The 22,898-nt window shown below is 46.2% G+C and overlaps 1 protein-coding gene across 3 annotated transcripts in view; it reads left to right on the top strand.

Moving 5' to 3' along the window:
- Positions 1-22,898, top strand: part of LOC144722949 (SH3 and multiple ankyrin repeat domains protein 2-like) — a 679,767-nt gene that overhangs the window by 637,814 nt on the left and 19,055 nt on the right. For all 3 annotated transcript variants that reach the window (XM_078601389.1, XM_078601386.1, XM_078601388.1), the window contains exons 19-20: positions 19,967-20,094; positions 22,578-22,680. In XM_078601389.1, coding sequence (XP_078457515.1) covers positions 19,967-20,094; positions 22,578-22,680 — 231 coding nt within the window. The remainder of the gene's footprint in view (positions 1-19,966; positions 20,095-22,577; positions 22,681-22,898) is intronic.

Genomic DNA, 22,898 nt, shown 5'->3' with positions numbered 1-22,898 from the left:
TTCGCAATTGGTGCTTGAACATCGCCTGAACCCCTCCTATGTCAGCTCAGCCTTTAATTGAATACCTAGTTCAGTGCGAGCACAGCTTTCGGGGATAAATTAAGCCGCTGAGCATAATTCTGACCGTGCCACCTCGTTGTTTTCTCCCAAATTGTCCAAATTCCAAAATGACCCACGAATTACCCAATTGGGATTATGCATGGCAAGCGTTGCCCCCTTAGTGGCAGACCCATGCCGGTTTTGCAGGGCCAAATGTGCGGGTCACCTTGTGCCCATAAGGGACCGCCTTACCACTGTGGTGGGTGCCCTTTCCAACGTGTTGAGATGTCGTGTTATGTAAAGATGCTCCGGCGTAAAGGGAACTATATGGCAAAAATAATTATTATTATTTGCCTGCCATTGCTGCCCTAAGAGAGGCACTCACTAAGATCATCTACATCTGAAGTTTGAGTTTGATTGGGTTTGTTTTGTCGTTTGCGTTACACGACGTACTGAGACACCGGTCATATTTGTCACCGCGGTACAGTGCGGGGGGCCTTAACAATGAGGGTGTGCCCAACATTCCCACCTCAGTGTCGTTAATATTCACGGATACAGTCTGTTCTCATTCTGGTTCAGTTGTGACACGATGACTTTTGCATGTCTGTACAGGGCCGGGTGGTGAACTCATTATTTAGTTATGCACATTTGGTGAAAGCTCACTCACGGATAAGTTCTAAGGGGCCTCCTCCTACACATTTTAGTTTTGACTTGTCGTAATGCCATGCCTAATCATTCATGTCGTGGGCAGTTTTTTTTTAAGCCAGCACGTGGAAAATTGAGTGGTCCTTCGCGGATGCCCGCCGAGTCACTTCCGCAAATGTAGTTTTCGCAAGTTAGGTCTCTGATAAAAAAAAACCTCGCGAAAGAACGCCGAACTGAGTTAACCTGTCAGGACTGGGCTGGTCGTGGATTAAATACACGACACTGCCCAGACACGGGCACACCGGTGATTGTTACTCTCGGCAATGGAAACACGAGCTGAAATGCAATTTTGTCAAAACTGGAACGGCCTGGGATTCTGAATTAACCTTTCTGATGCTACCGGACAGATATGTATTCATAAATCAATCAATGCTGTGTTGGCTTTGGTGTTACCACCACACGTGCAAAAGAAAACATCGTCAACATTGTCAATAACACCATCTTGCAACAGAAGACTGTGTAATGTAGCAGAGCTAATGTTTCGGTATTTTGCCCCTATTCAAATGTGGCCCTATTCCTGCCCTGAAGAAGGGGCTATAGCTTAAGACCTTAATCTATTACCAATGTGTTTTTGCTCTGTTAAATGTATTGTGTTAATGACAAATACGATGAGGCGTTTTTAATGTATTAATAATGTAAATCGTTCCTCTGTTCACGCTAAGCATCGTTGAGCTACTGATGCTCCTCTTTACTTTCCGCAGTAGTGAACAGTCTTATTGCTTAATATTCATCGTGGTTTAGTGAAGATGTTTTTGAGTTGATCAGTGACCCGTTCATTTTTGTATTGCATATGGCTTACGTACAGTGCTGTCGTTGAGCTATCATTTATGGCCATGTCGCATTTGAGAAAGAGCTATATAGCTCAGTGGGCCTTACCTGGTGAGAAATGTTGTTTTTAAATAGTATATGGTTAAAATGAAATATAATGTGTGCATATTTTACACAACTGAATTATGCGGTGGTGATGTACCCATATGTTTCTGTTTGCCCATAACTATAGCTTTGCTTTCAATTGGAAGCTGGATTTTAATATGAACTGATGCTATAGATCAGCATCCAATGTAAAATGAACTGTGAGATGCATGCAATCTCATCAGTGGAAATGGCATGTGCTTATTTGTATCTCAATTACCTATTTTTTTTAAGATCCAAGCTCTCAATAGGTGCACAAACGTTGGCAGAGAACTAGCGGTGAAAATTCCACATTCATATGGCAGGGGTCATGTTCATATGATGAGCAATAAAATTACTGATGATTATCAGTCCTGCCATAGCATGATAACCTGGGAGTGGTAATCAGAGCACGTGGGAGTGGAGGGAGCAATGATACGTTTGCACTGGGTGTGTCATTCCCAGACATCCTCCTGTAATATCTGCCCTGGATCTGACTGTGCCTTGAACTGCCTCTTAATGTTTACCTAAAGGGACTTGCTTTTCAAACAATTACCCATCCCAGTGCAATCACTTACAATGTTTATCACTGAAGATCCTGTGCATACTTGTCCATTGCCACAAGTTTTCCGATTGACACTGGAGATGCTACAGTGCTCGCGAGCCCATAATAAACAGAGACCTACTCCAGAATAAGACGCTCTCTTGGGCTTCCCCCCAGTGTCTTATTCAATACACCCTCTCCACCTGCTGTCAGTCGACAATATTTGTGTAACCAGCCATACGGTTCTCTGAATCTTAAATGCATTATTTTTCTACCAAATGTTACGTGGGACTTTTTTTTTGCAATTGCGTGGTGGCTTGGAATGAGACCAGCACACTTGGAGGACATTACAATAATTTTAATTGCTTAAAACTATTTAATTTCTAACAGTGTATATAGATGGCACAGATCAGCATCCAATGGGGAAAACAAAACCATCCGGATGGTGGGTGGAATATTCTAAGAGGAGATCTTGGATGTCTGGAATCAGCAATGAAACAGCTGGGAGAAGATGGGTGTGATGTGGAGTGTGTAGTGGAGAGCGGTAGTCTAGGGGTTAGCGCGGTGCGCTATGAACCTGGTGACCTGAGTTTGAATCCCGCTCATGGCCAATACCAGTGACGATTATCTGAACCGGTCCTGGGTTCCCCTGGCTTCGTTTTTACACGTAGTCACTAGGGAGACAAAGGTGGCCGGGCATGATGCTGGCCACACATTCCTTCATGTGCCGTGCCAGCTTTCATAGCTGCTCACTAACAGCACTTGCTCCAAAAATATGTCACGGCTATGCGGGGGTACTTTGTCATGGCATTATTGGTATAACCTCTGATTAGCATAGTTGGCTACGTACGGTGCAAAATTCGTTCAACATACATAGGCAGTGGTGATCTCTTGGCCTGGGATTCCATGTTACAGCATATCCTTGGAAGACAACTTGCATGTACAAGGTATTTCAAACGTGTGCATGTCAGAACCTTTAGCCTACACAAACACTGCATTTCGTTTTCACCCAGATGCTTGTGCATTCGATCCTTTGTCTCAGGGAACCGTGCACTCTAAAGTGACGAGGCTTGTGTATGCCATAAATAATAATGAAAAATTCTATATAATAATCTAATTGGCTCCCTTCTCAAATAGACAATGGGGCAGTGTTCGTCTCCGTTAATAATGGAAATCCCCGTATCAAGTGCAGGTTTTACCTGTAGCATGACCACAGTTGACTTGGCCACAAAGTTGTACCTGTTTTATTAACCCAGTAAAATGATAGGCAGACGTGGGATTTGAGCTCGCAGCATTCCAATTGTCAAGTGCTGTCATCACAGCACCAGCTGGCAAATCTTTTAAGTAACACTGGAAATGAATTAGCTCCATCAATTACATGAATTTGTGTAAGATCCAAATAAATATGTGCTATTGTTATCGTGAACGTTTACGAATTCCATTTGTGTGCATACGTAAACTTACACGCACTAAGAATGTATTTTTTTACGCAAGTAAAGCTGCCCTGGGCTCTCCTATTTGAGCCGCTGAGCAATGAGAACCAGATGACCCTTCCGAAGCGGTTTATCATCCCTTTGATCTTCTCCCCAAATGTTCGTATGCCCTGCCAATTCGTAATGCTCTTCAGCTGAAATCAAGTCCATCCACGAGAATTTTCCTCCTACCTTCAACTGCAGTACCTGCCAGGAGACCGTGGACAAAGTGATGAATGCCAGTCCTGATTCAACACAGATGAAGTGCTCAGCGTTGCTGGCGCTCCGCAAAGCCTGCGTGTCAGGGCATCTGGGTGCCTCGACTTCTTTGCGAATATAACTTAACAAGACACGTTCCAATGCCATCTCTCTCTTTCTTTTTTTTGCCGAGATTTTTACGGGGATACAATCTAAACGGGCACGTCAGCCCTCATCGGGTGGTCAAATTTCTTAAATCCCCCTCCCCGCCTCTGTGTACCCACCAGTATAAACGGGTCCACCCCAGTCAGTCGGCCGGCATGTCGTGCACAGTGGGGTAAAGCGTGGGTTCGTGCCATCTCTTCCAAGACGTCTAGCCAGTGGGGAAGAGTAGGCCAACATTCCCTGTACAGGGGCTCTCCACTTCCGCCAGCAGTGTTGTGAGATAGCAATTGGAGGGCCGCACCTTTGGCCATTCTTTGTTTTCTTTATTTATGAGAGATTTAGTCCTGCCATTGTATGTACACACATACACATATGTCCGTGATAACTTTATTCACATTGGACTTTGGGATGTACACCGCTGGCTGAAGATGACAGCTGACCCATGCAAGGATCCTGATAGGTATCTTTTGTCAATTCCTTACTCGCCTATTTATTTTCTTGACGGAGGAAACCAGAGCTCCTCGAGAAAACCGACTTGTACGAGGGGATAACGCAAAATAAAAATCCGTGCAGACAGGTCGACGGCCGACTTGCTATGCTGTCATCTTCCGTCCCCTTTGCAACTCAGAATGTTGTGTAATTTTCACGCGAGTAAATTTAACCTGATCTACAAAAACCTGCCTCCAAAGTAGTGAATTGCCACCATATTCTCCAGGTTACAAAGCACACCATACTTTAAAGCCAAGGTTTGGGTGTGTCCTATAATGGTGGTAGTCGTGTGTGTCTAAATTACGTGATTGACATGGGGCGCAGGTTTGAGGTGCTGTGTGTCTTACTTTCTCGGGCATCTTATAATCCAGAAAATGTAATCGATGTTCGTACCACCACACCCGGCTGTATAACCTGCATTGTAAGGAACACCTGGGTGTCTTTAGTCATACAGTAATCATTATTATGATAATTATAAATATATATATATAACTATTTCCTTTCAATCCATAATTACTCAAAGAAATGCGCTTCAATATCCCGTGTATACCTCCATTTTCGCTTCCTTCTCTCTTTTGAAACAAAGTTCGCTTAAAAAAAATGTCCACTCGATGTGAGAGCTCTGAGAAGTGCGCATCGCAGCAGCATTTCACACGCGGACTTAAATCGCCGCCACAGTTAAAAAAAAACCCTGCCCAGCGAGTGCTTCTCAAATATTTTCCCAGTAAGCCCACGGTGCTGTGGAGTACCATCCTGCGGCATTCCACAGCCCGACCCCCGAAAGTTTCAGGACAGAGTGTTTCGGTCGATATTTAAGTAACCAATTCCACTTTGTCGTCTCTTCAGTGTTTTGCCGGGAGGGATGCCAGCACCCCTCGCGTTCGTCGGTCCGATAAGGAGGGGAGGGGGAATAAAGAGCAGAAATGCACGTGTGTTAACATGAATGTGGTTCACACTTTAAGTTCACGAGCCTCAAGCAGGTAAGAGACCTGTCTTGTAATTTGCCATGCAGGCCTGGGTCGTTGCAAATAGTTCAGTCATGCGTTGCGGTTACGATCGTCCTGCTGTGCTGCACGCACAGTGCCTTGGTAAAATGTGTTAAAAGTTTAACCTCAACACAAAAAGACAGATGTGGGCCTGAGGACATTATGCATACTGATTTCCCTCTGATGTGCATAAATACAAAACACAATCACTACAATAGTAACAGAAGAGGTTTCATTTATGCTTTACCAAGTTCAAAGTGTTTCCTCCTTCCAACAACACATTACACATTGGATTTATATATCATCTACGTAACAATGCATCTCAAGATTATCTCCACTTTAGTGTGAGATGCACATATATACATTATATATATTGTATACACTCTTGAGAATCATTAGTCACAGCCAGAACAGAAGAGGAAGGACTCGTGCATGGAATTGAACAGAGACGGGGTCAGGAGCAATAGCAACCCTGAGCTAGTGATGGGAATTCCAGTCCCTTGGCTGGTGCTGCACTATCCCGAAGACTCTTGACTTTCCCACAAATTGGTGCACATTTTGTACAACGCAAAGGGTTGACGGACGGAGTCGACCGTAATTCTAATGCTCTCTGAATAGCACGGTTGGCTACGTACGGTGTGAAAGAAGTTCAACACATATACATAGTATAGTATGTATATGTGTGTGCACAGTCTATTTAATTGTCCAGTGGTAACTTGTATAATAATGTGGCCTGGGTCATCCATTGGCTCACTTCGCTTAACTACGCATCTACTGTATTGATGTGGTCGTATATGGAGTGGTGGTGCAGTGGTTAGTGTACTGGGCTATGAACCCTGAGTTTGGCTCCTAGCCATGGCTGACATCAGAGAAGAGCGATATCCGAAGCAGTCTTGGGCCTCCCCTTCACTAATGCACACCTACCGGCGTGGTGAAGTCCGGTAAAACAGTGCCCATGGCCAACACCGTTTTGGGGAGGTCCTTTATCCGGCAGAGAATAAACAATAATTATCATTATGGTGAGGTCACCATTGGCATAAGCCATGCATCCGTGGTGGTGGCCACGCCACTCCCTTGTGTGCTGTGTCAGTTTTAATAAGTGCTAGCGAATGGCAATTGCGACAACAGTCCATAATTGAAATATTTAATTTGGCCTTTGGGTGTTTTGATAGTTCTTGTATTGTATATTTCTTGCCCATATATATTTGTGTGCAAGCGTTAATATATTCATGTGTTTACGCTAATGGAGGTAATGAGTGTAAAGATACCTTTGGGTTTAGAATGTTGAATGTCATTAAATATTATTCCTGCTCCCCTGAGATCAATTTTACATGAGGAAACAAATACTTTACTCTGATCGAACTAAGCTTTAAGGCTTAACATAGTCTTTGGATAATTATTAGATGCACTTTATCCTTTGTATTGCGAATTTGGAGTTGCATCTTATAATCTGTAAGGCATGCATCTGTGTGTGACCAGATCTGTAGAACTGTGTTCACATGAGGCACATCGTTGGAGTGCAACTTATTGTTACAAGAGAGTCTCATCAGAATTTGGTACCAGCTGAGTTTGTTCCTGCAATATATTTGAAGTTAAATAATAGACTCCAAAATCATAATAGGAACACATGGTCACGTCAGACGTGTTATTGAAAAGTTTTACTTATTAACAGTGAAGCATTTAAATTACAGTGGCATGTGTTGATGTAATGTTGTAGTTTTAAACGCCATAACATATCTGGATGATAACACAGTATAACGAGTGTCCTTGTGGAGAACATAAATACTGTAACGCAATACTTATATTCTCCACAATGTTTCTCGTGATTATTTTATGTTATGCATTAAATAGCTTCGTGTCAAACTAGGACCCGTATATAACAAGATTATCCCTGCCTCCAAACATCTGGCAGTTCACTAGCATTGGTCCAAGCAAGCCTGACTGATGATAAGAGATGCTGATGAGTGCTGAAACTAGTCCAGAGTTTGCTTGTATTGAACCAATGCTGCTGAAATTATGCACTCTCAGACAACAACGGTGGCCCATGTTTTTTTTTTAAGTAGTGGAGGGACAGATGTGTGAAGGAGGCAAATTTGTCTGCTCATATATTTTGAATGCAGAAAAAAACCCAGCACGGAGCTCTTTCGTCGCGTGCCTATACCACGCTCGTTTCACAGTACCAGCGCTCGCATGCACGTACTGCACCTTGTAGAGCATGGGCCAATTTCACGCTTAGCTCCGCTTGCAAGTGGTCATTACACCTGTCCGTCGCTGAGCACACGGTGGTGTTTAAATGGTTGAGAAAAAAAAATCACTATGCACACTCGCATCGAGTGACCTTTCAACGCATTCTCGTGCCATCAGAGCGGTCCTGTAAGTTATGAAGCGGGCTAAGGCCCTGTTGTTTCCTTTACAACCTTCTCTTTCTCGCGAACGTTTTTTTCATTCCTGTGCCTTTGAACGACAAAAAAAATTCTTGTAAAACATAAAAGATCTTTGAAAATGTTCTGCCGTCTGTATTACTAGATTTGCATCAAAGGTATTTTGCGCAAGGTAGTTTTTGACATTCCGATGGAGATTTCATCATAAGCAACGATTGTAATGAACCATATTTTTACTCATGAGCACTCTAGATTAAAACACAGTTGCGTTGTTTATTTTTTACAAAATTAAAACCCCTCTCATATATACCTCCTAATCTTCCACTTCTGCTTTTTGTCTTTATAAGCTGCAACACGGATCAAGCAACCAGGTAATGTTGTTCAACCTTTCCTCTCTGCCTTCCTGTGAAATTGTGTCGCTTTAATTTGTTTACAGCAATTACCATTGCGATTTGTCATGGTGACTGAAAGGGGATTGTTGCACGGGCATCACACGCAAATTAAGTCACGGGGCATTTGATGTCCGTCTTAGCGGCAGATGATACGGTTTGATAATCCACCAGGTGGCTGAAGCGCCAGGTGGCTGCGCCAGGAATTGAATCAGTGGGCAATGACCTTAGTGGCGAGCATGCTGAGCACTAAGATACTGGACCGCTTTCACGCTTCTGGCATCGGTGATTAGATTTTTGTTTGCCGTTATCTAAACTAATGGGTCCCGTAGCGTGGAAGTGGAGACTCCACATACAATATTTGATTTTCAGAAGCAGACTCTGCAAGCAATGGGCATTGGTGATTATTCTTTGCCGATGAGTCCTAATGAGCACAAAACTGGTCCACATTTGTCCTATCATTGTATCACTGCTTTTGTCGTGTTTTCTCAAATTAATTATAACATTGACCTAAGACAGAGGACCACTACACTTTTTCAGGGAATGCTGAAGGTTTGTGTGCATGGTGCACAGAGGCTTTGTACATATGTCTGCGTTGTTTAAAACGTACCGGTTTTCTTAGGCCTGCCCTACTATTCTGTTCTGATGGGGTTTTTCGCATAATTTACAGATTTCCATGGTTGATCGGTGATCACTCGTGCAGTCAGCAGTGACCAGGTTTAAATCATCAACCCTTATTCACGAGTGTTTGTGCTTTGGATTACGGCGCTGTTAGTTCAATCGTCTAATGGACGCATTAGCCCCAGTGAGTCAGCTGGCCACATCCTTCCCCGATTTTTTTTATATTTACATCAGATATTTTCTATGATATCTCTTAAACCGTTCCACCAACATAAGCGCAGTTCACCAGAATGGGGCTCGGCACGACCGTACGTGCGTTGGGACGATTAAAATCGTGGTGATCGCATTCACTGCCTGGTAGTGTCCCAGTGCTTCCCTTCTCAAATGAGTGTGCTGATGTCGCCATTGCTGGCCCTGAGTCAGTGCTGAAATGTGGGTAAAACACTCCACAGTTTGGTAAAGTGTAAGTACTCCCATCACTTTCAAGACATAAGGCCAGAATTGAATAGGCCAAAAATACATTGTAGAGGGGCTCTCTAGAATCCCCTCGAGTGGAGGTGCTTTTGCCAGCAGTGGTGTAAGAAAAGTAATTTGTGGGCCAGACCTTTAACCCTCCCACATTGTACTATGAAAGTGATTTGACCTTGCTCTTGTAATGTTTACGCGATCGCGGCTTCAGATACAGTCCGCTAATTCTCCCCCTCGCCGAGATTCAGTGTGGCAGTACAATATGATCGACATCGTAGATCAGGTTTCACGTTATAAAATCATAGTGAGCAAACAATAAATATACCTGTGCTTTGTGTACCTTGCCCAGTTGCCGCGATGCCTGTTGGGACACAGTGTGCGGTGATGGAAATGCCATGTAGCCCGCTGTATGTATGGATACAATCCGGTGGCTTAACAGAGGGCTTTTGGTGTCGGGTACAAAGTTTGCCGTCGTTAAAACTCCCCACTAACCACCCCTTCCCTCCTTACGCTGCGTGGTGAACGGTCAGAGGAGCGTGTCGTCTTCGTTACGAAAGAAAGCCTTGGATGGCGGCCCTGCTTGCCGCAACATGCGCTACAGGTTTCGCTGCAGTTGTCGGCAATAGTTGGCCTTCATCTTTGTCCAAAAACAATTGCCAAAATACCTCGCCTGTGACTGTTGCAGCGTAGACAACCCAACGCTGGCTTTGCTGCACATTTAAAACGAGCTCGTTAAGTCGATTGAAGTGTGTATTTACAACGTAATCATGCTGCTGCTGAATCGATTTTTCTCCCGTATAATGACAATGATTCGTAAGGTAAATTAGTGGCTGAGCTTGGGTTATTCAAATATTTGGTGCACGTGCTTTTGAAGGCTGCTAAGTAATATGACATCATGTGTATTATTTGGTCGATGTGAACACAGCCACCATGTACGCGTACTCTCTCATTGCCATGCCTCTGCTTGGGTGGGTTTGACCTCTGACTTAATTTCTCCTCAGCTATTGGCCCAGTTGAGAGTAACATTAGCCCCATGTATACATGTTTTGTTTATAATCAGGTTCTGCTGTAAAAATGTATTAACACTTGAACCTTTTGAACTATCTTTGACCTGTGAAACATTAGCTATTGCCTTTGATCTTGCAACACCCTAAACAGTACCATTGACCTTGTGAACTTTGTGTATCCACTATTGCACTCTTACTATCTTTAAATACAGCCGTGCTTTCATAATTTTGGGCACAAGTGATATATTTCAGTGGGGGGTCAGCAGCGGTGCCGTGGTTATAGCGCACTGCGCTATGGACACTCGGTGACCTGAGTTCGATTCCCAGCCATGTCCCCAGCCATGTCTAACATCAAGCGGTGAGTAATGTCTGGACAGGCGTTGCTTCCACCCTGAGCCCCAACTCCCCGCCATGGTGAAATATGGTCAAGTAAACCCCCCCACGCCCCCATTGCCCAGGAGTGGCGTGACAAAGGGCTGCACAGGAAACAATTACATTTACTATTTTCTTTAAAAGCCCCAACAAATTAGCTGTAAAAACAACACCACCACAACAACACGCCACGTTGCGTAATGCAGAGGGGGAGAGGTGTCAAACGACTGTGGCATGCCGCTCAAATGAAACGCCACCGTCAATGCTTTACGTGTGTCGAGTGGCAGAACGAGGCGTTCTCTTCTACGAACGCCCTGCTATTCGTTGTTGTGAGCCAAACGCATTTTGCAACGCTCGAGTTGAAACTACTACACGTAAACCTCATTTGATCGGCAGCATTTCCAAAAACGTTTAGCATTCTGGTTAAATACCAATACCTCCCATTCGCCGCTAAGTGACGGTGATGTCATCACGGCGCCTGTGCCAGACCAGGTGCACTTTGAGGCCACATTTGGTTGCATAACCGCCCAACTTAGATTACGCGCGTTTCCTCGTGAACTTTATGCCACTTCAAATCTACAAGAGTCAAAAAAGCAGGGAATGTTTATTTCATTTAATTAATTATTGAACTGCCGACTACCATAGGATTACAATGCTCTGGTGGCTATCCCTACTGGACACCATTATGTAAACAAACCAAACCCGACGGCAAATGTTTAAACACACGCGTGCATATGTGAGGTTTAAATGGCACACGACACATTGTACAGTGCAACGTGGGGGGGGGGTGGGGCAATTAAACAAATATTTAATTTAACCTTCCAATGATACGTCTTCGGTGACATGTTTCACGGCACAAAGAGAGAGACCCTCTGTTTTCGAAACACAAACGTCAAGGTTATTTGAGGGATGGAGGAGAGGTGTATTATTTAAAGGTATCAAATTTATGTTTCGGGCCTCTCTTTTGTCACCAGCGGATCGCGTGTCCCAGGCAGGGAGAAAGCGCCTATTTCTCTCTTTGAACGGAGGAACGCTCTCATCCAGCCCAGACAAGGCCACCCTCTGTGTGTTCCCCGCTCTGCACGCAGATAATACCACGAGGTGCATTGTGCCCAGGCCCTGTGTGCCTGGCCACGCCACAAAGAAGCAACAAAAAAAGCCAGACCCTGCGTGTCACGCGCGCTTCTGGCTATGAAACCCGCTGCAGGAATGCGGCTCCACCTGAAAAACAGAATAATGCAATTTTCCGTCATGTTTTAGTGCTCACAGCCGCTGCGCAGGTTTGACTTGATGCCTCTGAAACCTTTGTGGGCGCTTTTGCTAGTGGTACGTGTGTATTTGCGCGTGTGTTAGGTGTATTTGTCTCCCCTAGGATGACACGGCCTCAAATGAGTACCTGGTGCGGTGTATAAAACATCGCCACTGGGGAGACGAAGGCATCCGGGCGTGATGTTGGCCACCCACCCCCTCGTGTGCCTTGCCAGTCTTCATAGGTGCTGGCGAATACCACTTGCCCCAACAGTCCGTAAAGGCTGTATGGAGGATCTTTGTCTTTGGTGTCAGTTTGTAGATCCGTCGTTTAGTTGGTTAGTGAACTACCTTGAACCCAGAAACCTGTGTTCAATTCCCAGCTATGGCTAATATCAGTGGCGTGTCATATTAGAACCGATCCTGAATCGGCCGTATTGGTGTGGGTGTGCACACGTACGAACTGGGGAGACAAAGGTGGCCTGGCATGATGCTGGCCATACCCCAGTTCATTGTTGCTTAATACCAGCTTTAATAGGCACCTTATTGACGGTACTTGCCGCAACAGCGTATGTGGGCTACACGGGGGATCTTTGCCTTTGGCGTCGCCGTGTGACTTTGCTTGGTAGGGGAGGCTTGGTCAAGTGGTTCACACAATGTGCTATTATCCCAGTAACCAAAGTTAAATTCCTCTTCCTGGCCAGGAACCAGTCTCGGGTCACCAGGCTAACAGTGCAGTAGACAAACCACTGTGCCGCTACTGCTTTGCCATTGGTGGATAGATTGGTACCAATGCGGCAAATACGTTTGGTAATCATCATGCCTAAAATATTTAAATGTGTATATCTGTAAAAGATTTGCCCATTTTTACTCATTGACTTAAAATTCAAATGCAACTGTCGGCACGATAAAAAAAAAGCACTTTGTAAAATTAACATCTTTAAAGAAAAAGTTGCGTAATGTCATTCATTGATGCCACATATGTAACCGAGATTTATAATCATCAATCACCCAGAGCAGTCGTGTTAACGCATTTTAAAATCGCACGATGATAAAATCATCACTCCATTCAATAACCGTATGGGTCTGGTTTAGAATTTCAGCAGCCATCAGTGATCAAACCTAAATTTCCACACTCACATTAAACAGTCTTGCTTTACATTCTGATATCCATTCAGCCGTTATCTCGGCACAGCGGCTACAAACCCCGAGGCATGTAGCCAAATGGCTAGACAACAGAAGTTTAATGGGAAAATGTCACTCATTCTGGCACACAAGTGAGATGAGTCGGGCAAGCGTTCAACAAAAAATCAAACTATCAATTAACGAATGTCAAAAGTGTCGCCTGGCTCAAACGAATGAGGCGTTTTTCATTGCCACTGGCCAGTGGTGCAAATTTTACCGCTGCCTGGGTCTTTAATGTCATCTTTACAATAGCTGCAGCTACTTGGTAAATCCTACAAAATTTGCCTGGCACCCAAAGGGGTGGGTGGCCAGCACCACGCCCGGCTGCCTTTGTCTCCCAAGAGTCGACCTAGAGGAGGCTCAGGATTATTTGAGATAATCGTCACTGGTGTTGGTGGCCGTGAGCGGGAATTGAACTTTGGTGGCCGGGTTCGTAGCACAGCGCGCGCTCTCCGCTTCACTAACGCACCCCACACAAAATTATACACAGTCGCATGCACAGACACGCACAGTGGAGGCAATGTAAATGATGTGCCTGTCAGCAGCACAAAATTCGCACGGTGGTGGAGGTAACTTAAAGCACAAATGTGCCACCTGCGTCCTGCCCTGCAAAGGAACGTGTGTAAGCGCACAGGTGCGCGAGATTGCATTCTACGTTGAACTTATTTCGCAGTTTACGTAGCAAACCGTGGTAATCGGAGGTACGGGGGAAAGACAACAAACTAAACGGAAAAAAATCTGTTCAAAACAAATGTGTTTCCAATATAGATTTAACAGCGCACAGCTCCAGTGGCTTCCTAATATCGGACGGAAGAGCGTTCCAGACGGCCGCAGAAGCGTATCTGAACGCGCGCATATGCAGCAACCATCTTTATCCGATAGCCAGCGAAAGGCTGCTGTGAGGACGACCGGAGTTTGCGTGTAAATGCGCCAGATTGAATGCGCAACGTTAACACGTCGTTCGTTACGCAGGGAGAGCCCTGTTGCATCCCCCCGGCGTCGAGTTACGACAGGCTGGTGGCAGATCTCACCGCTGATCTTTATTCGGGCGTTGCAGGTAACATCGCTCCGCAAAGTGCAGGTGTACGGCAAAGCAGGTGCGCCAGCAGCCTCTTCCAGTTTAGTCTGGTGCGCATATTTACGACCGCATGAAGTTTTAAATATCTCTAAAAGAACACACCGGTCGCTTCAGTTGTAGATTTAATGCCCCCACGCTGCAACTGTCCGAGCGAGGAAGTTTGCCGAATTTGCATCTGTTGCGCCAGCAGTTGACTTACATTTCCCGTGGAGATCTGGGTGCTCAAGTTTGAGCCCAGAGTGGAGCTTAATGTGCACAATAGCTCTTCCCGTACATCTTTTATTTTATAATAGAAGCCACAAAGCGTTGTTTAATTCGCGTGTTTGTACAGTGCCAAGGTAATGTAATGTAACGCTCTCCGTGTATAGCCAGGCCCCACTTGCACACACAGACACCACACCCAAACATATAGATCAGTGACAAGTGCCATTAGTGAGCACCTATTTAAGGCAGACATGACCAGCACCACACCCAACTTCCTTTCTTCTCTCTACCTTTCCCTGATATTCACACACTTTCAAGTAATAATTTAGGGCTGAGTTGACCTAGTGAAGGACCGGAACAGTTTCGTGCATGGTGTGCGATGTCAATCCCAGTTCATCACAGTGCCATTGACCCCGACTCTTGCACACAAGTGAACGCTCATTAATCGGCCAATAACACCTTAATATAAAGAGGACTGCAGAGCTTGGGCATTTGTTGGGGCCGGCCCATTGTGTGGCTGCCTTTCTGTTTGTCTGCGGCTCCTCCTCGTGCTTCCGAGGAATTTATGATTATCATTAACTCAAGATTGTAGAAGTTTTCACGGTTGTGCTGCCGTACAGCTTTTTGTAGGTCGTGAACCGCGTGTTGTTCGGCACAATGTCCGACGTTTCGCTCCACGCGCTTGGAGCTTCCTCGGCGACTTGCAGAGGCTCCCGGCACGTGGCGGGGCGGTGGGGGAAACGTCGGACATGGTGTCGAACAACGCGCGGCAGATACGCGATCCCGGGATTCTGTGACAGTGTTGTGGGGTTGCTGACATCTGCAACGATTGCAGCGACATCGCGTTGCCGTCGCGACGCATTTTCCGTTCATCGGCAACAGAACACCGTGGTAACCTAAGACGCGTGCAAGGTTTTTATCAGTACAGTAAGGGGCCATCCATTTAGTACGTACGCATGGAGGGGGGGTTAACCCATATGCGTACGCTTGCGTATGGGGGTCTACTGACAATGTACGCATAGGAAACGGGGGGGGGGGGGGGATGAAGCCTCGATAATAATTTGTCTACATTGGCCTTCAAATGAGTTAGATAGTCCGGTGGTGGACTATCTGTTTTCTTAAACACATTAATATTATTAATCCTTGATCATTTCTGCGTGGATTAAATATCGGTCGTTCTATAGGATTTGGGGGGGGTGTAAAAAGTACGCATGCGAACAGGGACGGGGGGAGGGGTAAAGTTTCGACAGATATTTTATGCGTACCTACTAAATGGATGGCCCCTAATCACAATCATATTTAATAATTATTTAACTGCAGATCTTCGCTCACGTTTCACAGGATACGTTGGGGTTCTGTTTACTGTAGACTCAGCCTGACTTACATAAGTACCTGGTGCGGTGTGTCAACGTCAGCACTGGGTAGGCGAAGCTGGCTGGACGTGGTGCTGGCCGCTCCTCACCCCCTCGTGTGTTGTGCCAGCCCTCATAGGTGCTCACTAACAGCACTTTCCCCAACAAGTCTGCTGAAGGATATACAGGGGATTGTTGTCCTTTTGCCATTGTTTTGTGTGTACGTACGTTGAACTTCTTTCGCACCACACGTAGCCAACCGTGTTAATCGGGGGTACGGCGTGTTTGTAATCGGCAAGCGCCAATGTGTGTTCCTTCTCAAACTTGCGTGGTACTCGGAGCAAGTTGTGGAAATGTCAAATCCCGTGGTCGATGTTAACTTTCCCAAAAGACAGCAGCCACTATTGACTTCCCACACAGTTGTACCCATTTAACCCACAAACCCAGGGGGATGATGAGTAGCTCAGACGACACCGAACTGGGATTTGAACCCTTGACCTTCCGATTGCAAAATTTCAGAGCTCTACCCATGGTGTCATCCAGAGAGATTTGCTATTTGTAGTGTTGCAATAATGTCAGTACATACTTCAGATGGTATGGTATATTTTGAATACACAGTAATCGCACACCTGCATGTGCACATTAATATACTGCGTGTGTGTGGACCTGGCTTGGCACAAGCGCCGTGGTGATGTCACCACCACTTAGTTGTTGTTGTGTTGGCATAATAGGTGGTGCATCTGCCAGTCGTCTCAGTCAAGCCATGGCACCTGGCTCTGTCCCGTGACCTGTCAACATGCTTTCGATACTTCACATGGCTTCAAAGCGCACCCAGCCTGGCACAAGGGTCATGGTGACATCACTGCAACTTTTTGGCAAAACAGTGTCTGTTCTTAAAAATGTATTTACTTCCCTGTCGCTAAATTGTTTTGTACAATTTTTTATCTGCATGAGTATAACAGTAGTTGGTTAAATGTCCTATGCCCCCTTGTCGAAATAACTGGAAACAGGGTCCAATCTTTTCAGGTCTCGGAAGGGAAGCAGGGTTTAGCTATATTATTTTGGTTTTTCGGTAAAGTCACGTAGATAGGTTCAAAGAGAATATCAAAAAATTACGACGTTTCGATTTCAACATAAGGATGACGAGGGCCTTTATCCTAGAGTGCATTGTACGAATGGCCCTGTACAAACGCACGTTCTCTAAATGTATATGAACATATTGACGATGCACGGGTGCGCGGTATAAAAAAAGCAAATTTTTCCTAATAAATATTTATTTTCCCACAATTCGCAACCCTTGGTCAGAAAATCTTGCGGGGTGCCTCAAAATCGGTTATTTTGATGTCAAAGCAGTCTGTAGACAAATGTTATGAGCGGCCGAACACGAAACTTCACCGTCTGTTGCCGTATAGCACCCGGCCTGATGACGATTGGCTTTCTTGCATAAGGGACGCGCAAGAAAGCTGCTGCTGCTACTGCTGCTGCTATTACTCGAGGTGCTCGCCCTCCTGGTCCGCCCGAAAAAAAATGGCGTGCCCCGGACGGTCAATGTTGACCTTTTTTTAACAGGTCACAGTAGGCTGAATAAAACTTTAGAATGGTGTCAAAAGGTGTCCTACAGGGTTAATTAAAGACCGATAAACAGATTTGCTTGTTATTATTTTTACTGTTGTATAAGGACCGGTGTGTTATGTTGCACCAGCGTACCGCCAGTACGTCCAAATATATGTATATGTTAGTACCTGTAGAGCATTGTGTGTTTGTTTACAAGTTCACTTATCGTGGGCCCCACCAAGCAGCTATTCCTTTGCATGAATTTCACCGATGGCTAAATTTGCATCTATTGGCAGTGTCGGTTCAAAAGTCACACCGCCACTCTTAACGCTTCACCGTCCATGCGGAGAAATTTTCCAAACAACAACAACAACAAAAAACGAACACGGCTTTCTTCTACGATAACCCTAATAGCTTCGGCAATGCGTGTGTTAATTACATCCACCGCAATTATATCCAAATCCACGCATACGCACTCTATAATTTATATATATATAGTTAGTGGATGCTGCGTGTATGCACATTGAACTTGTTTCGCTTGGTACGTAGCCAACCGTGCTAATCGGGCACTACGTGAATACATCACGGTGCATTGCTGAAATCTCTCTACCGAGAGCAGAGCAATGCCACTTGAAAGAAATTGACTTTGGAACCAAAGAAACGATTATGCGCCCTATAATTGACTCCCCCAACGTTTTGTTTTTTTACCATTTAATTTCGACTCCATTAGGTGTGTGGGAAGTTATGGACCACTTAGCGTTCTAAACATGTAAAGTAACGTTCTCAGGGGACAAATTAAATGCAAACTACTAATTTTAGGTCGGCTTCTCTGTGTAATCAACAGCATCTGGCAAGCTGAAACAGAAACAGTCTTTGGTGGGGAGTGTACACTCGTGGGTGGGCATCACACACCAGGACATGAGATGAGGCCAGAGCGGTAAGAGGGCCTTTGAGCTCCAGGATTGCAGGATCTGGCAGAAGGAAGTGACCTCAAGATGTGGTTCCATCAGCTGTGGCGGCTGTGATGACATCTTGATCACGACCGTTAAAAAAATGGTTCAGGCTCGGTGTTTTGATTTTGTCAAGTCACTCAGCCTCTCCCCGAACAGCAGTCGCTTTCATAATGGTCCGCCCCTACATTGCATGTTGCCAGAAGCTGCTTATTCACAATTTGTTTAATCGGACAACTGGCCACACGGCAGAATATTAGTTATCAAGCCATTTTTACTTTAACATTTTACAGAAACTGCCCTTCTTCGTCACTTGAAATTCTGCCCCCTCTTTTAAAATGTGTTTACATCTTGACTCAAAGCTTTCGTGACTGCAGGAATTCATATTCTTGGGTCTTTCGGTAAAGTCACGTAGATAGATCGCAACACAAGCAGTCGCTTGTGTTGCGATCTATCTACGTGACTTTACCGAAAGACCCAAGAATGTGTTTACATCCTCGCCGCAAAACACGTGTGGACTGTAAAACTACGTGTCATAAATGTGTCAAGATCCAGCAGGTTTATTTTTCTTTTTTACGATCTCCGTTAAAGCGTGGGAAAGACATGTTGAAAACCAGCGATTATATGTGTTTTTGCTGATATTTTCCAAAGATTTGCAAACTGTGGTTACCACTTGGGGACTCCGAGCTAAATGATTTTTCGATGGAATTCATGTTTACTGTGGGTAAGTTTAGCCTAATTACCTTATGTGGGTTGATATGTGTGTGTCTCTTTAAAAACTAAAAGGGACTTAAATAAGCAATGTAGCTTCACAGGATGCCAGTCGAGCAATCGTTGGATCGTGGATGTATGTAAACGCTCCAGCTTCCAAAAAAATCCTTGAAAGCTGCGGTTCTGGAAATTGGCAGAGTGTAGGAAACGCAAATTGCTCACATCAAATTAGCCTCATCGTTATTGTAAATGTTTATGATTAATGCTGGCTAAAGAGTGTTCCAGTAAATTAATACATTTTTACATATTCATCATTATTAAATCATTGATACCATATATCATCATTGTTTTTTTAGTAAAATATAATTATAAATAATTTGTGCCAGACATTATTTACAGCTGTTGTCATGGTCACATAACTATTATGTTAATATGTAAAATATGTAAAATTTCCATATTTCACCTGTTTTCTGATATATTGAGATCCTATGGTATGCATTAGGGTGCCACTCTATGCGTATTGAAAAGTGAAGATTAAGTTTCCTTGGCTAACCATCCCCTCAATTTGTTACCACATTAGGTGACTGTAGCAGGGATTTTCGGTTCAAACCCCGGCGGCCACCCTGGTCAATACTCTATCGGTATTAACCATAAAATAAAAAAAAACATGCCATTTGCATTGCAGTGCAAGTTAAAGGTCATGTGACCATAAATTACTCGCATATTACTTAAGTGGGAAGCCACAGGGCAAAACATCCATCATCGCCCCCCCCCCCGAACCGGCAGACGAATGCCAACTTGCCGGTTGGTGCTGCGTTCACCTTGTGCCTCACAGGGACAGCTGCCACCGGGGGGAGGGGGTGGGCGGGGTGCCTCGGGTGCGGTTTATACATCAAGCGACGATGATGTTGATGGATTCTAATCGTTCCCCTGGCCCCCGCCAATTGCCGCATGCAGAGAAGCTGGACGAGATTCTGGCCAACGCGGACAAGCCCCTGGGGGACGCTGCGGCGCAGGCCGACTCGCGCGCTGCCACCGTCAAGCAGAGGCCCACGAGCCGCCATTTCATAAACGAGGAGCTCAAGGTGTGGCGGCGCACTCGCTCACACGCACGCAAGCACACGCACACACACTCCAACAACAACCGCCATTCGCCACTAAGTGGCGGTGACGTCACCACGACGCTTGTGCCAGGCTATGTGCACGTTGAGGCCACGTGTAGTGTCGAACGGCCGCTGGCAGGAGGTCACGGCGCAGACCAAGGTGCCACGGATCGACTGACTGAGATGACTGGCTGATGGACCACCTGTGCCCCCTACTGTGCCAACTTGCTGTGCTTTAGCCACCTGGCACTCCGCTCGTTGTTGCGAGCATAGCTCCTCTGCCTCGATATCAGGAGGAGTGGGGGACGATGCCAACCCCAGCCGCAAGCGATGATGCAATTCTTGCTTGCAACTTTCATCAGCTAGCTGAGACAATGCCACTATGGGTTTGACTGGGGTCCTGGGTGTACACCCACTACTGGAGTGGAAGAATGGCAGGCGCATCTTACAGATGACAAGTCGATGATCAGTGGGCAGATCAGTTCCACGGTAGGTCCTGGTGTCAAGGACATGGGCCCGCTTCCGTTGTTCCATCACTATGTAGTCCAGCAGATGTTCTTGCTTGGACCCGGCATGCATCCATAATGTTGTGTGGATGTGCCGATGCTGGAAAAGCATGTTGGTAATTACAAGCCCATGGGCTGAAAATCTAGCAGCCTCCGGCCGTTGTTATTGAGCTGATCTGGCCCATGCCTTCCAATCACTCCAGGCCAGGTGCCAGCATCATGACCAACTCGGGAATTGAAGTCACCCAACAAGATGACTCTATCCCGAGGGAACACTTTAGCTAGCACCTGTGACAGGAGGTCATAGAAGGCATCTAACTCATCAGCCTTGCCTGCATCCCTCCATGGATGTTCGTCTTCAGTGGGGGCATAAGTAATGACGACCACCACTCCTCGCCTCTGGGGCTTACAGCTTCCCACACTTCTCCACCACGCTCCCACACCCCCTTCATTCTTTTGTTCAGAAGAAGAGCCACTCTCTGTTGTTTGGCAGTCTCCTGCCCCGAGTAGAGGACTGTCCACCCCTCATGGTGGCAGGAGCCATAGGTGGTCCACCGGATCTCCTGAATACCACAGAAATCCAAGCGGTACCGGTCCAGCTCCCGACAGAGGAGTGGCAGCCTCTCTTCCGCAGTGAACGTTTGAACATTCCATGTTGCCACCCGTAGTAGTTTTTTGTTGTTTCGGGACGTGGCGGTGACATCACCACGCCGCTTGTGCCAGGCTATATGCACTTTGAAGCCACGTGAAGTGTCGAAAATCTAACGCACTCACACACAAGCACATGCGAACGAACACAAGTGGCACACACGCTGTTCACGATCTTCTATGAAGTCCGGCATAATCGCACGAGGGGGGTGGTGTGGCCAGCACCACGCATGGACGCTTTTGTCTCCCTACCGCTGATGTCAACGTATCGGGTTGCCGTGTGGGTTCGTAGCGCAGTGCGCCAACCGCTGCATGACCGCTCGTGAGCTCACGCGCCCACATAAGCACACCAAACTCACCTGCACAACCCACTGCGCCATTAATCATCGCTCTCAGTCTGTTTCAAGGCCACAGATACATTTCCATGTTAATGAGAACAAAATAAAAATCGTAAGTCAACCCAATCAATCAGGAATTAAACCGGGCAAGAGCCATGGGAGAAAACACGTCTATTAATAAAGTGTAGGTTTCAAAAAATGTCAAGGTGTAGGACAGCGGAGCATAAACGTTGTTGTCCAGGAGGTAGTGGACTGTGTAGCGCCGTGTATCACGGCCCTGTCAGTGACGTCAGTGCCCCCCAGAGTTCTCCTTTGGACAGCTGCGTGCAAGGCGCAGCCCTGAAACTGCCCGCTCATCCCACTGCTGGGTAAGGGGCCTCCACGACGAGAGGGAGCACTAGGCCTACTCTTCCTTGGTGGCCAGGTGTCTTGAGAAGCACACGGGGTGACGCACACTTTACCCCGCCAAACGTGGCCTGCCGATCAACTATCCGGCCATTTATACCGCGGGATGGACAGAGGTGGGGAGGGTGTTGGTTGGGGTGGGTAGGGGACCAAATAAAAAACTTGGCCATTGTTTAATCCGCCATTCTGGGTGGTGAGCATCTAACCACATCCTCACCTTGATGAGCATGTCAGTAATAAACATATAAATAAATAAAGCTACCTGTTTGCTTAAAGCTGGTGTTCTTGTTCATCCAGCTCTCCTCCCCACCGCCCCCTCCCTACCCTTCCCCCCACCACTTCCCCCTACTCCACTACCGTTCACCCCCCTCGCCCCACCACTCCCCCGACTGCTCCCCCCGCCGCTCCGCCCGCCGCTGCTATAATGTTTTTTGTATTGTTTGCCGTTGTAAGGTTCTTGCCCGCCCCGACTGGGCATCTGCGAAAAAGAGCTTTATAGCTCATCGGATTCCTCCAGTGTAAATAAATATTCTGATTCTGCTCCCCCACTGTCTCCCCCACTGTGCAGTCGCTGTTTGAACGCCAGGCCATTCCCGTGGCAACTCCGTCCGTGCCTGGGACCCCCAAGAAACCCCCGGTCTCTCACCCCACGGGGATGTACAAGGCACCCGGTTAGTGCCGCCCCCTTTCGCCGCCTTTCAACTCGGTTCGGGCCACCGCCGTTATGTGTCAGGAGGAGTTACGGTCACGGGAAGACACCGTGACGGGTGCGATGCCATACCTCGTGTCGTATCTTGGAGCAGATTTATAAAACTCTCTTGAATATGCCTAATACAACAATGTATTATTTTTCCGTGAACGGTCAATCGTTGTTGACTTCGGGTAAAGT

Source organism: Lampetra planeri, chromosome 16 (genome assembly GCF_965212315.1).
Source record: "Lampetra planeri chromosome 16, kcLamPlan1.2.h2, whole genome shotgun sequence".
NCBI lineage: Eukaryota > Metazoa > Chordata > Hyperoartia > Petromyzontiformes > Petromyzontidae > Lampetra > Lampetra planeri.
The sequence above is the reverse complement of the archived record's forward strand: the minus strand, read 5'-3'. Positions and strand labels throughout refer to the sequence as shown.